Source organism: Wickerhamomyces anomalus (assembly GCF_001661255.1).
Source record: "Wickerhamomyces anomalus NRRL Y-366-8 unplaced genomic scaffold WICANscaffold_2, whole genome shotgun sequence".
Taxonomy (NCBI): Eukaryota; Fungi; Ascomycota; class Saccharomycetes; order Phaffomycetales; family Wickerhamomycetaceae; genus Hansenula; species Hansenula anomala.
Window position 1 is genome coordinate 1,244,459 of NW_017567111.1, and position 13,004 is coordinate 1,257,462.

The 13,004-nt window shown below is 34.7% G+C and overlaps 9 protein-coding genes across 9 annotated transcripts in view; 4 read left to right on the forward strand and 5 right to left on the reverse strand.

Annotated features, from left to right (window-relative positions):
• Positions 1–109: 109 nt before the first annotated feature.
• On the reverse strand, positions 110–530 carry WICANDRAFT_12030 (peptide chain release factor family protein; the record flags this gene model as incomplete). Its single annotated transcript, XM_019180516.1, has 2 exons — positions 110–373; positions 429–530. Coding segments are annotated over 2 exons (366 nt in total), but the record flags the coding sequence as incomplete, so codon positions are not given.
• A 260-nt stretch (positions 531–790) lies between these two features.
• WICANDRAFT_90312 (CPSF3/YSH1 family protein) lies at positions 791–3,203 on the forward strand. The gene has a single exon (XM_019186228.1). It carries the CDS (start codon positions 1,154–1,156, stop codon positions 2,996–2,998), a length of 1,845 nt encoding a protein of 614 aa, XP_019040284.1. The 5' UTR covers positions 791–1,153; the 3' UTR covers positions 2,999–3,203.
• Positions 3,204–3,240: 37 nt separating this feature from the next.
• Positions 3,241–5,552, reverse strand: WICANDRAFT_104197 (DNA replication licensing factor MCM; the record flags this gene model as incomplete). The annotated part of the gene is made up of 1 exon (XM_019180403.1): positions 3,241–5,552. Exon 1 carries the CDS (start codon positions 5,395–5,397, stop codon positions 3,241–3,243), a length of 2,157 nt encoding a protein of 718 aa, XP_019040285.1. The 5' UTR covers positions 5,398–5,552.
• A 91-nt stretch (positions 5,553–5,643) lies between these two features.
• On the forward strand, positions 5,644–6,253 carry WICANDRAFT_83313 (small nuclear ribonucleoprotein Sm D2; the record flags this gene model as incomplete). The annotated part of the gene is made up of 3 exons (XM_019185523.1): positions 5,644–5,656; positions 5,867–6,072; positions 6,131–6,253. The coding sequence occupies 3 exons, from the start codon at positions 5,644–5,646 to the stop codon at positions 6,251–6,253; spliced, it is 342 nt and encodes a 113-aa protein (XP_019040286.1).
• Positions 6,254–6,500: 247 nt separating this feature from the next.
• WICANDRAFT_83333 (uncharacterized protein) lies at positions 6,501–7,166 on the reverse strand (the record flags this gene model as incomplete). The annotated part of the gene is made up of 1 exon (XM_019185525.1): positions 6,501–7,166. The coding sequence occupies one exon, from the start codon at positions 7,164–7,166 to the stop codon at positions 6,501–6,503; it is 666 nt and encodes a 221-aa protein (XP_019040287.1).
• Positions 7,167–7,386: 220 nt separating this feature from the next.
• Positions 7,387–8,694, reverse strand: WICANDRAFT_28796 (WD repeat RBAP46/RBAP48/MSI1 family protein; the record flags this gene model as incomplete). Its single annotated transcript, XM_019181539.1, has 1 exon — positions 7,387–8,694. The coding sequence occupies one exon, from the start codon at positions 8,692–8,694 to the stop codon at positions 7,387–7,389; it is 1,308 nt and encodes a 435-aa protein (XP_019040288.1).
• Positions 8,695–9,026: 332 nt separating this feature from the next.
• On the forward strand, positions 9,027–10,223 carry WICANDRAFT_29297 (SWIB/MDM2 domain-containing protein; the record flags this gene model as incomplete). The annotated part of the gene is made up of 1 exon (XM_019181593.1): positions 9,027–10,223. One exon carries the CDS (start codon positions 9,027–9,029, stop codon positions 10,221–10,223), a length of 1,197 nt encoding a protein of 398 aa, XP_019040289.1.
• Positions 10,224–10,322: 99 nt separating this feature from the next.
• WICANDRAFT_77729 (uncharacterized protein) lies at positions 10,323–11,462 on the reverse strand (the record flags this gene model as incomplete). The annotated part of the gene is made up of 1 exon (XM_019184599.1): positions 10,323–11,462. One exon carries the CDS (start codon positions 11,460–11,462, stop codon positions 10,323–10,325), a length of 1,140 nt encoding a protein of 379 aa, XP_019040290.1.
• A 239-nt stretch (positions 11,463–11,701) lies between these two features.
• WICANDRAFT_29453 (threonine synthase) overlaps positions 11,702–13,004 on the forward strand; it is a gene marked incomplete at both ends in the record, with an annotated part of 2,520 nt that continues 1,217 nt past the window's right edge. The window contains one exon of the mRNA XM_019181606.1: positions 11,702–12,647. Coding sequence (XP_019040291.1) covers positions 11,702–12,647 — 946 coding nt within the window. The remainder of the gene's footprint in view (positions 12,648–13,004) is intronic.

Consider the following 13,004-nt stretch of genomic DNA (forward strand, 5'->3'; position numbering starts at 1 on the left):
CAATAGCATTAGTTAAAGCATCTGTAATTGGTGATTTTTTGTTTTCATTTTGTTCAGAAGGTGTAGTTGTAGCCGTAGAAGTTTCATTATTTGAGACAATACCAGACTCTTGTTCTTGTAATTTCTTCTTCTCTTCTTCTAATTTCCTGTATTTTCTTCTTGATTTCTTCTTTTTACTTGCCCTTTTGTTATGTTTCCATTCTTGAACAATAGTTTGTCGACTGTTTTCTGGATCTAAAGCATGTTGAACTTTTGCAGCTAATATTTCTCTAGCTCTTTTTCTATTTTGATCTTGACTTCTAGTTTCTTGACATGTAACCACAATACCCGTTGGAATATGCTTTAATTGGACTTTACTATTGGTTTTGTTGATCTAAAACTCTTGTCAGTAAGACTGTATATCCAAAAGTTAATCATACATTACCCACTTTCTGACCACCTGGCCCTCTACCACCTTTCAAGAACTTTTCCTCTATTTCATCTTCAACAATCTTTGGTCTCGGTGGTAGTTTGTTGTTCTTGATAGCCAGGCTTGGAAACAGGCTAAAACCACGGTTCAAAAGAGGACGGGACGCTAGGAGCCTACCGAAAGACTGCTTGACACTAGGGAATAGCATCATTTAACAACTTTATCGAATGAACTCGTACTTCTCTTAATTAGTATGAAAGTTGGTTGAAAAAAAGATTTGTTACGCCCAGCAGATTTTTTTTGTTTTTTTCTTTGGTTAGAAAAACTTCAACTTGATTCATTAAAGAACACTTTACAAAAAGTTCATTAAAGGAGCTACTTCTGGGATTTATCGGGGAAATGGCCACTAAAGAAGGCGAATCAGTATGTTGAATTGTTTTATTAGATAATGAGCGTTCCACTAACAGCAATCAAAAGGCCAATGGCGCCGAATCTTTTAGATTTATGAATCTAGGTGGTGGTAATGAGGTCGGAAGATCGTGTCATATTATCCAATATAAGGGGAAAACCATCATGTTAGATGCTGGTGTGCATCCTGCTCACTCAGGGATTGCTGCTCTTCCTTTCTATGATGAATTTGATCTAAGCACAGTTGACATTTTGTTGATTTCTCATTTCCATTTGGATCATGCTGCCTCGTTACCATATGTTATGCAACATACAAACTTCAAAGGAAGAGTCTTTATGACACATCCTACTAAAGCTATTTATCGTTGGCTATTGAGTGATTTCGTTAAGGTCACATCCATCGGAGCTTCAGCTTCAAGTGCATTATATACAGATGATGATTTATCGGAATCTTTTGATAAAATCGAAACAGTTGATTATCATTCTACAATAGAAGTTGATGGTATACGGTTTACCGCTTATCATGCTGGTCATGTGTTAGGTGCTGCAATGTTCCTTGTTGAAATAGGTGGGTTGAAATTCTTATTCACTGGTGATTACTCAAGGGAAGAAAATCGTCATTTAAACCCTGCAGAAGTTCCTCCAACAAAACCAGATGTCCTTATTACAGAATCAACCTTTGGTACAGCTACTCATGAACCACGTCTAGAGAAGGAAGTCAGATTGACAAATTTAATCCATTCAACTTTGATTAAAGGTGGTAGAGTGTTATTACCGGTGTTCGCCTTGGGTACTGCTCAAGAATTGTTGTTGATTTTGGATGAATACTGGTCTCAGCACCAAGATTTAGATGGTGTTAACGTTTATTATGCATCCTCTTTGGCAAAGAAATGTTTGGCAGTTTTCCAAACGTATATTAATATGATGAATGATAATATAAGAAAACAGTTTAGAGATCAAAACTCGAACCCCTTCCAGTTCAAACACATTAAAAACATCAAAAATTTGGATAAATTCGATGATTTTGGTCCGTGTGTTGTCGTGGCAAGTCCTGGTATGTTACAGAATGGTGTTTCAAGGGAGCTTTTAGAAAGATGGGCCCCAGATTCAAGAAATTCAGTTATCATGACTGGTTATTCCGTTGAAGGTACATTGGCAAAAAACTTATTGACAGAGCCTGATCAAATTCCGTCCTTCCAAAACCCAGATAATAGTATACCAAGAAGAATAAACATTGAGGAAATCTCATTTGCTGCTCATGTTGATTATGAACAAAACTCCAAATTTATTGAATTGGTTGATCCGAAAACTATTATTCTTGTTCATGGTGAATCTAATCCAATGGGTAGATTAAAATCTGCACTTTTATCAAAATACTCCAGATTTAAAGGAACTGATCAAGAAGTTAAAGTTTACAACCCAAGAAATTGTGATGAGTTAGACTTGAAGTTTAAAGGACTGAAAATTGCAAAGGCTTTGGGTGCCATCGTTGAAGAAAAACAAACAAATGAAACATTAAGTGGTGTTTTGGTCTCCAAAGATTTTGACTTGAACCTAATGAAGGTCGATGATCTAAGGGAATATGCTGGTTTGACTTCTACAATCGTTAAAGAACGTCAAACTATCAGGGTCGATGCTGGAAGAGATTTGATACAATGGCATTTATCACAAATGTTTGGTTATGTCGAAATTTTGATTGATGATAAGGATGAATTTGAATTGAAACTAATGGATGAAATATCAGTGAACCTGATAAACGGTATTTGTACAATCGAATGGACAAGTGGTATAATTAATGATACAATTGCAGATTCAGTCGTTGCAATTTTACTTTCTGTTGATTCATCACCAGCTTCTGTCAAGTTATCATCGAAGTCATGTGACCATGACCACTCAAAAGATCCCACTCACTTGGAAGATTCGCTAGCTGATACCAGAGTTTCGACTAGAATAAAGAGAATCACAGCAATGTTGGAAGCTCAATTTGGTGAAGCATTTACAAATAATGAAGATGGAAAAACTGCTGTCATTAAAATTGGTAAAAATGAAGCTAAAATCGACTACTACGATTTGACAGTCGAGTGTTCATCAAATGTTTTGAAAGGTAGAGTTGAAAATGTGCTGAATAGAGCTACAGACTTGGTTGCACCATTGGCTCAAAGCCGTAAGATACAGGCTTAAAATAAAAGTTGAAACGTTATTAATGGATATGTGTACTATAGACATTCACCCTAATTGGGGTGATATTTTAATGAATAGATCTTTTTATAGCTCTTCTATTTTAGTAAGTACTTGTATAAATTAGGCGTTGACAAACTGGAATACTTTCACTTTCTACATTTACTTCAACATTATTAGATATATATTTGAAATCATTAACTAAAAAACCAAAAAAACTCCGAACTCATTTAGATACCTGAAACTCAAACACCAGACCTTAGAATTCTTTGTCTTTGGTTTCTAAATGTGATTGATTCATGTCTTTCCAAAACGTATAAAGCTTTATCAAGAGCCTGTTGGGAATAACTTTTACCAGCAACGAATTCACTTCTCAAGGTTTGATAACTTGTAGACCAACCAATTGGTAATCTTCTTCTAATTTCATTTTGAATCTTGTCAATCTCTAATTTCAACTTTGGAGCAGTAGTGATATTACCTTGGTTTGCAGCGTCCATAGTAGAAGCTTGAAACAATCTGATAGCCTCATCAACATGTTCTTCAGTAGCAACTGGTGATAAACGTAGTTTAGCCAATGATTCTGTTATACGGATAATAGCTTCTAATTGACGAATTGTGATCGGAATTGAAGATCTTTGATCACTTAAATTTTCAGCATCATTGATTGTTTTTCTAATTTCGACAAAATGTGAACTTAGTTTTTCAGCAGCTTGTTCAGATAATCTTGGAGCACATTTTGAACGACAATATGAAATATATCTTTTCATCTTATCGATTGGAATTTCACCAGCAATTTCTTGTTGGTTATTTCTACCTGTATGAATGTTCAAAACATGGTTAGCAATTGAGATATCTCTACCTTCATTATGGTCATCTTTAACAACGAAAATCATATCAAATCTTGATAAAATGGTTGTTTGGAAATCAATATTTTCACCAGGTGTTTTCATATCATCGTAACGACCAAAAATTGGATTTGCAGCAGCTAACACACTAGTTCTTGAATTCAAAACAGTTGTAATACCAGCTTTGGCAATAGAAATTGTTTGTTGTTCCATAGCTTCATGGATGGCAACTCTATCTTCATCTCTCATCTTATCGAATTCATCAATACAGACAACACCACCATCTGCTAAAACCATAGCACCACCTTCCAAGTAAAATTCTCTTGTAGTACTATCTCTTTGAACAGAAGCTGTTAAACCAGCAGCAGATGAACCTTTACCGGAAGTATAAATGGAGATTGGACTAACCTTATCAACGAATTTTAACAATTGAGATTTAGCAGTACCTGGATCACCTAATAATAAGACATTAATATCACCTCTTAATCTCATACCATCTGGTAACAATTTTTTAGATCCACCCATCAATAAACATGCAATGGCCTTTTTAATATCCAGGTTACCATAAATTGAAGGAGCAATAGAATTTGCAAAAGATTCATACAAATCTGGGTTTCTTGATAATTCCAAAAATTCTTCCTCTTCTTCCTCTGTATAGATGGCATTACCAGCTGCGTTATGATCAACATCTGTTTGAATACCTAGAACTCTAATATATGGGTTTCTAATAGCAACCGAAGAGGCATTCTTCACTTTTGATTGATAAATAGAGTAAATACCATTGATTGTACAACGAGTACCTGGGATAATCTTATTAGTTAAATAACGGTCAACTGATAATAAAACGTGTCTAGGCATTTCACCAACTGGCACCATTTCTGGTAATTCTTGTAGTTTTAAAATCTGTTGATCAATAAATTGTGATTTATCATGTACGACAAGATATGGTTCAGGAGGACATTGAGATTTTTCACCATCAGCTGGGACAGCTGCACAGGTTTTAGGTAATTGTAACCCACCAAAACTTGAATGTATAGATATTCTTTGAGTGTGTCTACAAGAACGACACATTATTTGAACTGATGTGGCTTTTGAAGTTAAGACGGAAGCACTAATGATGATACCACTGACACGAATAATCTTGGATATATGATCAGCATCTAACTCTCTGATTGACAAAGTTGAGGCATTAGATCTTAGGATAAGTTGACAAACTGGGAAACTTAGTGGGACTTCTGAATCTTGTAAGAAGACAATTCTTTTAGCGACGTCAGTGATGGCTCTTTCAAAGAGAGGAATCATTTCAGATGGATCATCAGTTAAACTCTTGTTCAAATTTTCATTATAACCAATAAGATGTTCACTTTCAACTGTCAATGAATATTCTTTCACTAATAAGTTTTCTCTCAGTTGATCACGATATACGAAATCATTGTTAACTCTGTATTCCAACACGAAGTTCTTGAAAGCTGTGATAATTTCTTGATTTGAATCTTGTTCAGCTTCTTCACCAGGAAGAACTGGAGCACCATAAATAGCTGGAGCATCAAATGACATCTTGTTTGGATAGTGTGTTGCTGTATGGATTAAAAAAAGTCAATGTTATTGAAACTTTTGTATTTTCTTTCAAATTCAAAACAAAACTCAGCATGTAATTACTTTTCTACTTTAGGAAGTTTGAGATTCTCGAGGCAAAAAAATTAAACTGACGCGACTGAAACAATTTTTTTTTCGCGTTTTTCGAGAAAGAAGTGAAAATATCCCAAAATGGAAAGTATCCATTTTAAGACATCTGGTCGGAATATGGCTAAATTTAGTAAATTACGGGGATTTCAAATGAAAACAACTTTTCAGTTCAAATACAAAGTGATCAAGATAATGGCAAAAGAAGTCTAAGTTATCCATAGACAGTGCAATTAAGAATAGATATAAAGGAAAAAGATAATCATGGCGTATGTATGGGAAGAATATGTGAGCCTTTATTCTTTCTAAAGTGTTTACTAACCTTATAAATTTAGTGAACTAGTGGATCGTCCAAAATCAGAATTAACTGATATTGAATTGCAAAAATTAGAAGAATATGAATTCACACATGGTCCAATGTCAATACTACAAGATGCTGTACAAAATGGTACCCAAGTGCTTATATCTTGCAGAAACAACCATAAACTATTGGCCAAAATAAGAGCTTTTGATAGACACTCCAATCTAGTGTTGGAAAATGTAAAAGAAGTGAGTATATGAAACGTATTTTAGCCTTTTGATTATTTACTAACAATTGGTATTTCAGTTATGGACAGAAACACCTAGAAATTCCAAGGGGAAAAAGGGGAAACCAGTTCCAAAGGAAAGATTTGTCAGTAAGATGTTTTTAAGAGGTGATTCAGTAATTGTTGTATTAAAAGCTGCATAAATACATTAAGAAATAAAGAAGGGGATTGCATAACTGTATATTAGTTCAAATGTTTGTGAATTTCAAAAACGGGAGAGATTTTATGAATTTATTTTTGTTATTTTAATGAGAAAGTTTAATTAAAAAAACAATTGTAGGCATTTACATATGCAAATTATCATATCCTTGAAACTAAACCATTAAACTATCTATTTACACAATGCAATGACCAAAATTTCGCTTTATACATAAATAATTAAGAACCTCATCATAATTCGGCGTCGACAAAGATTTTTTTAGTAGCCTTTTCTGATGTTCCTATTTCCAATCTATATTCACCAGTCTTTGTGATTTCACTTATGATATCTCTTTTGATTTTTAGAGTAATATCACTTTCTGGGACACTTATGTTTACCATTTTCTTTATTTGTGCAGCGATTGCACTTTTATCAATTGGTGTCTTCAAGCTACCATCTTCTTCTTGAACTTTAAATTTCAAATCACCTAAATTGACAGATAAATTGAATAATGAATAACTAGCCTTTGATGGTTGAATTCTGCTCGAAGCTTTTGAATTATCTTTTGGAATGTTTAGTAATAATCCTTCGATATCAATAGAGATTTTCTTTGGAGCTGGAGCATTTGGAGTTCCCACTTTACTTGGTTTAGGAGCGACACGAATTATCTTTTTTGGTTCTTTATAGATTGGTATTCTTGGACCTTGACCAGGAACTATATAGCAAGCACCATTATGTGGATGTAGTTTATTTCTCATTAAAGAGTGTGAAACTTTTAGAATTTGACCTCTTTTACCAACACTTGGAAAATCTTTGAGTAGTTGAACTTCGGCTTTATTGAATCTTTTGGAAGCAACAGAGTATCTGACAAGGGGCACTCTTGCAAATGGAATTTGCTTGAATAGATTGGAGCTCATAATGGATAGTCGATTTATAAGTAATAAGTGAGGGTTCCCTGGAGCTCTAGCTATCCAACCAAACGTATTATTGATATTTGATTTTTCACTTTATTCTCGATCTCGATATTTTTTTTCGAGGAGGTCGCGGTCTGAAATTTACGTTCATTTAGTACTGAGATTTACGCATGGATCCAGCCTACAAAGGTGAATGATAATAGAATACACTTGTTTATTAACATTACTCCAACGAAAAGTAATCAATATCTTCCTCCACTTCACCATAATATTCATTGGTCAACTTCTTTGCAATCTTCCATAAATGGACAATATTGTCATCTGAACTGGTGGCCAAAGTCCATGGAATGTTTGGATTAAAAGAAAGATCAGTGATACCAGATGTATGACCAGCATGCATCATGAATAATTCAGGAGCACCATCGTCTTCATCTTCTTGGATTTGTTCTTCACCAATTTTTTTAATATCCCATAATATCACTCTTCTGTCTTGTGAACCAGAAGCAAGGATTCCATCGTTATGAGGGTCCCATTCCAATGAGGTGATTGATTCTGAGTGACCCATGATTGTGTGTAATTTTTGTTGAGGGTTTCTAATATCGAATAATTCAATTGTAGAATCATCCAAACCAACAGAAAACAGGTTAGATGAGTGATTTGAGAATGCTATGGTATTGACAGCAGCATGACGTTGAATTATATTGGTTGGATTTGGTAATGATCTTGTATCATATAGATGAATTGTTTTATCTTCACTTACAGAGCCAAATAGATTACCATCTCTATTGTGCCATTGAACATCATTAACAATATCTGTATGAGATCTTAAAACATGTTGTGGGGCATCTGGCTTACTTATATCCCAAAGTGCAACGGTCTTATCATCTGATGAAGTTAACAAATGTCCTTTAACGAAACGATTCCATGAAACACCATAACCATTTTCAGTATGATGATTCAAAACCAATGGTGCTTCTTTAGTCTCTAAGCCGGTGTTATAAACGTAAACTTTACCTGAGCCACTAATTGTACTGATGAAGTTTGGATCTTGTGGCATATAACGAGCACGATTCACTTCACTTTCATGTTTATATTTCTTTGTGACTTTTAATCTAGCATTAACACCTTGTTTTTGTTCAACAGAATTAACATCAGCAGTATCTTCATCTTCATTATCTTTCTCAGATTTAATCTCGAGCAAACTTTTAGGTAATTGTGTTGACGCTATTTTCAAATAATCAGTATCTTCACCAGAAGTATGAGTACCCAAAATCAAACGTTGATTAATCCCTGTGCTTGTGATTTCCTGATCCGGAAGCCATTGGACGGTCAAACTAGGCCATGTAAGAGCAGTCTCTGATACAAACTCATACATCACTGGACAATTCTTTCTCCATAACTGGTATTCTTCTTGAATAGACAATTCCTTTTGTGGGTTTTCATCATCACCATCTTCTTCTTCACCGTTCAGGTCATTGAGCTTTTCTTCAACAGCTTTCTGCACAGCCTCTTCAAAAGTCACTTTACTCATGATTAAAGAAACCTTATCACTTATTGATTGTAAAGTCACGTTGAAAATGTAATTCAAACTGTTTATTCAATACGTTTCGCGTTTTTTTTCAACATATGAAAATTTCGTGTCACGTTGAAAATTGGCAGCTTTTTTTTTTGCGTTTCGTGGAAAAAGGTTCAGAATTCAAAAAGACAACAACAAAACTTGATCAAATCATTTGGAAAAGTCATCAAAACACAGTTGTTGAGACCAGTGGAAACATCTAGAAAATGGTCAAGCCAAACATCACCAGCGGCAGAGTGCCTCAACAGGCTGCTCCTCAGCAGATTGCTCAACAGGGGATCACCACAATGCAGACACGTCCAACAGATATAAACATCCCTCATACCATTGATAAAATAGTGCCAGAAGTTGAATTGTACAGAAGGTTACAAGAGGCTGAAAAACGTGTTGACATATTCACCACAAGAAAGATTAATGACTTGCAAGAAAATATCACTAGAATCCCAAGAAAGAAGGAATTGTTGAGAATCTTTATCTTTAACACAACTGAAAATCAACCATGGCAATTACAACCAGGACAACAACCTACTGAAGAACCAAACTGGACTTTAAGAATAGAAGGGAGATTAGTGAATAACGAAAAAGCTGAAGATCCAACGAGAAGAAAATTTAGCTCTTTTCTAAGTGGTATATCGATTGATCTATTGAATCAAAATAACAATCAACAACAACAACAAACACATGACCCAAACCAACCTCAACAACCTTCAAAAGAGAATATCATCGAGTGGCACGAGCAGAATGAACAAAACGCTCCTCGAGTTGATTTCGATGGGTTAGACGTGAAAAGATCTGGTGGTGAAAACATCAAAACCAAAATTACAATCCAACCTAAAGAGTTCCCAATCAAATTTAGAGTTTCCAATGAACTTTCTTCATTATTAGGGGTAACTGAATTGACCCAACATGATGCAGTTTACTCCATATGGCAATATATTCAATTTAATAACTTACAAGCACCAGAAGATAAAAGAATTATCAATTGTGATGAAAACTTGTCTAAATTATTTGGTGTTCCAAGATTCAATTTTAGAGATTTGATAGATCTTCTATCCAAACATTTGAGTGCGAACAAACCTATTGAATTGGAATATGAAATCAGAGTTGATAAGGCTTCAACTTTAGGTGATACCGTCATTGATGTTGAAGTTCCAGTTGATGATATTTCTGAACAAGAAAATTGGAGAAATGAGCTGAAAAAGATAATTACAGAATATGATGATTCCATTAAAGAATTAAATTCCAAGATAGTTTTAGGAATTCAGGCCTTGCATAATTCTCATAGAAAGCATCAATTTTATGATCAATTATCAAAGGACCCTATTAACTTCTTCAAAGATTTTACAGAATCACATTCTAAATTACTTAAAATTCTATCTGGTGATGAAGGATATAACGAAGAATCTGTCAGAAGATCTGAGTTTTACACAGATGAAATGTTGTCAGAGAATGTCGATATTTTATTAAAGACCAATCGTATTTAAGAATGATTAATAGATGTGTACAAGAATAATATAATCATGTAACTTTGTGAACTCATGTACATGTCATTTCCGTCTACCATTCTATATCTATATACAAGGTTAGCTTCTCTCTGCTCTTATATGTGCTGAATTACCAACACCCACCCATAAAAATAAGTCTTTTCGGGACAAAAAACGTTCTTTCAACTCAGGAATCAAAATATTCTCCTCAATGAATGGTCTTTCAATAGGATCCTTGAAATGATCAAACAAGTCTTTATTATGCAAAAAATCAAAATCAACACGATATCCAGTATGTACAAGTGTCTCACCACTTTCAATTTCAACACGGGCACCAAACCCTTTCCATCTGTCCCCAGATTTCATGTCAACCGTTTTATCATAAATGTATAAGGGATCAGTCAGTGGATGTCTTATCTTAACGACAATGTAACCATCTTTTGCATTTGTTATACTCGTGTTACCAATTTTAATGGCTTTCAAATAGTTCTCATCTCGGACCGTTGAAACAACAATGGCTTTATCACCCAAGCTTCCAACTGAGCTGCTCAATATGACAACATCACCTTTTTCAAAAACTCTTGGACACACTTTCGCTTCGATCTCTTTGTTAACAGCAACATAATCCTTTTCAGTGGTAAAAGTTTTACCAAATTTTCTTTTATACTCATTCATATCACGTTTCAGTTGTTCTGGTTTAGCCATAGCAAAATCCACTGGTGATTTCAATTTGGTTAAATCCAATGTTCCTAAATTATTAGACCATATTTTTTGGTATGTACTATTTGCTGAAAACTTTGATCTAAAGGCGTCGGCATATTGCTCAGGGCTTCTCCAACCTTCAGAAATTCTGAGAAGTACATTTTCATTCTTTGTATATAGACGTGCAAATTCAGGTCTTCGTCCAAGTGATCGAGCAACTTCATTTCTGGCAGCTGGGTCATAATCGGGGTATGATTCATCATCAGGAACAACTGACTCTTCGAACTTCCCATGTGTACCTCTATCGTTTTTACGGTCCAAGTGCTTGAGAGTAGGATGATTATTGCGACCAAATTCATAATTATCAGCTTGTGAATCTTGCAAAAGGCCAGATTTTTGTGGGCCAAAAACATCATCAAGTTCATTATATCTTGATACACTTGAACTAAACAATCTGAGCCGTATTCTACTTTGGTTTAATTTTTGAACATTTGATATTGCTGAAATTAGCATGGATCTCTGAGTTTGGCACACCATCTCTAATCACCAAAGTCTCCCTGTTGTTCCAAATTTTAAAGGTTTTGATAATGCTCATCATCATCATGGAAATGATTTTTTAAAAACTTTCTAAGCAGATTCACGTGACAATAAATTTCTGCCATTCTACCCGGGCACCGATGCTTTTTTTTTTCTTTTCTTCAAGACTCATCGTGATCTCGAAAAACGTTGGCATTTGATTTATTTACACCTTTTGACATCAACATTATCATCCAACCATGTCTTCTCAAACCTATCGTTCCACTCGTGCCACTGGAGAACAAGCATTCTCTTTTGAAGAAACTGTCTTGAAAGGGTTAGCCTCAGATGGTGGTCTTTTCGTCCCATCAGCCATTCCACAAGTTGATGCTTCAACTATTGAAAAATGGTCAACATTATCTTTCCAAGAATTAGCTTTCGAAATCATGAGACTATATATCAAAGAATCTGAAATTCCAGATGAAGATTTGAAAAAATTAGTGCACAACTCTTACTCTACATTCAGACATGAAGAAATTACTCCATTAAACCCAATTGATGAAGCTAATGGTTTATATTTATTAGAATTGTTCCACGGTCCAACTTATGCATTCAAAGATGTTGCCTTACAATTTGTTGGTAACTTATTTGAATATTTCTTACAACGTAAAAATGCTGGGAAAACTGGTGCTGACAGAGATGTTTTAACAGTTGTTGGTGCAACTTCAGGTGATACTGGTTCAGCAGCTATTTATGGGTTGAGAGGTAAAAAGGATGTTTCAGTTTTCATCTTGTATCCAACTGGTCGTATTTCCCCAATCCAAGAAGCTCAAATGACATCAGTCCTTGATTCAAACGTTCACACTTTATCAGTTAAAGGTACTTTTGATGATTGTCAAGATATTGTCAAACAAATATTTGGTGATGTTGAATTCAACAAATCTCACCATGTTGGTGCTGTTAACTCTATTAACTGGGCCCGTATTCTCGCTCAACAAACTTATTACTTTTATTCATACTTCCAATTAGCTAAGAAGGTCGGTTCAGATAAAAAAATCCGTTTTGTTGTTCCAAGTGGTAACTTTGGTGATATCTTGGCTGGTTACTATGCCAAAGAAATGGGTCTACCAGCTGATAGATTAATCATTGCTACAAATGAAAATGATATCTTGGATAGATTCCTCAAGAGTTCTAAATATGAAAAAGGTGGTGACGTTAAAGCAACTCTTTCACCAGCTATGGATATTTTAATTTCAAGTAATTTTGAACGTTTACTATGGTACTTGGTTAGAAACAATGTTACCAAATCAGATGAAAAAGCTGGTGAAACCATAAATAACTGGTTTGCTGAATTGAAACAAACTGGTTCATTCACTGTTCCACAAGAAGTTATCGCAGCTGCTAGAAAGATTTCGACAGTGAAAGAGTTGATAATCAAGAACCATCAAAGCTATTAAAGATCTTTACACTTCTAACACAACTAAATATGTGTTGGACCCACATTCAGCAGTTGGTGTTACTGCTTCCTACAGACATATTGCTCAAGATAAGCTGATAATGTTG

What these genes read in the sequence shown, in the direction of transcription:
- WICANDRAFT_90312 (XM_019186228.1), top strand. Translation starts at nt 1,154, where the DNA reads ATGACACATCCTACTAAAGCTATTTATCGTTGGCTATTGAGTGATTTC.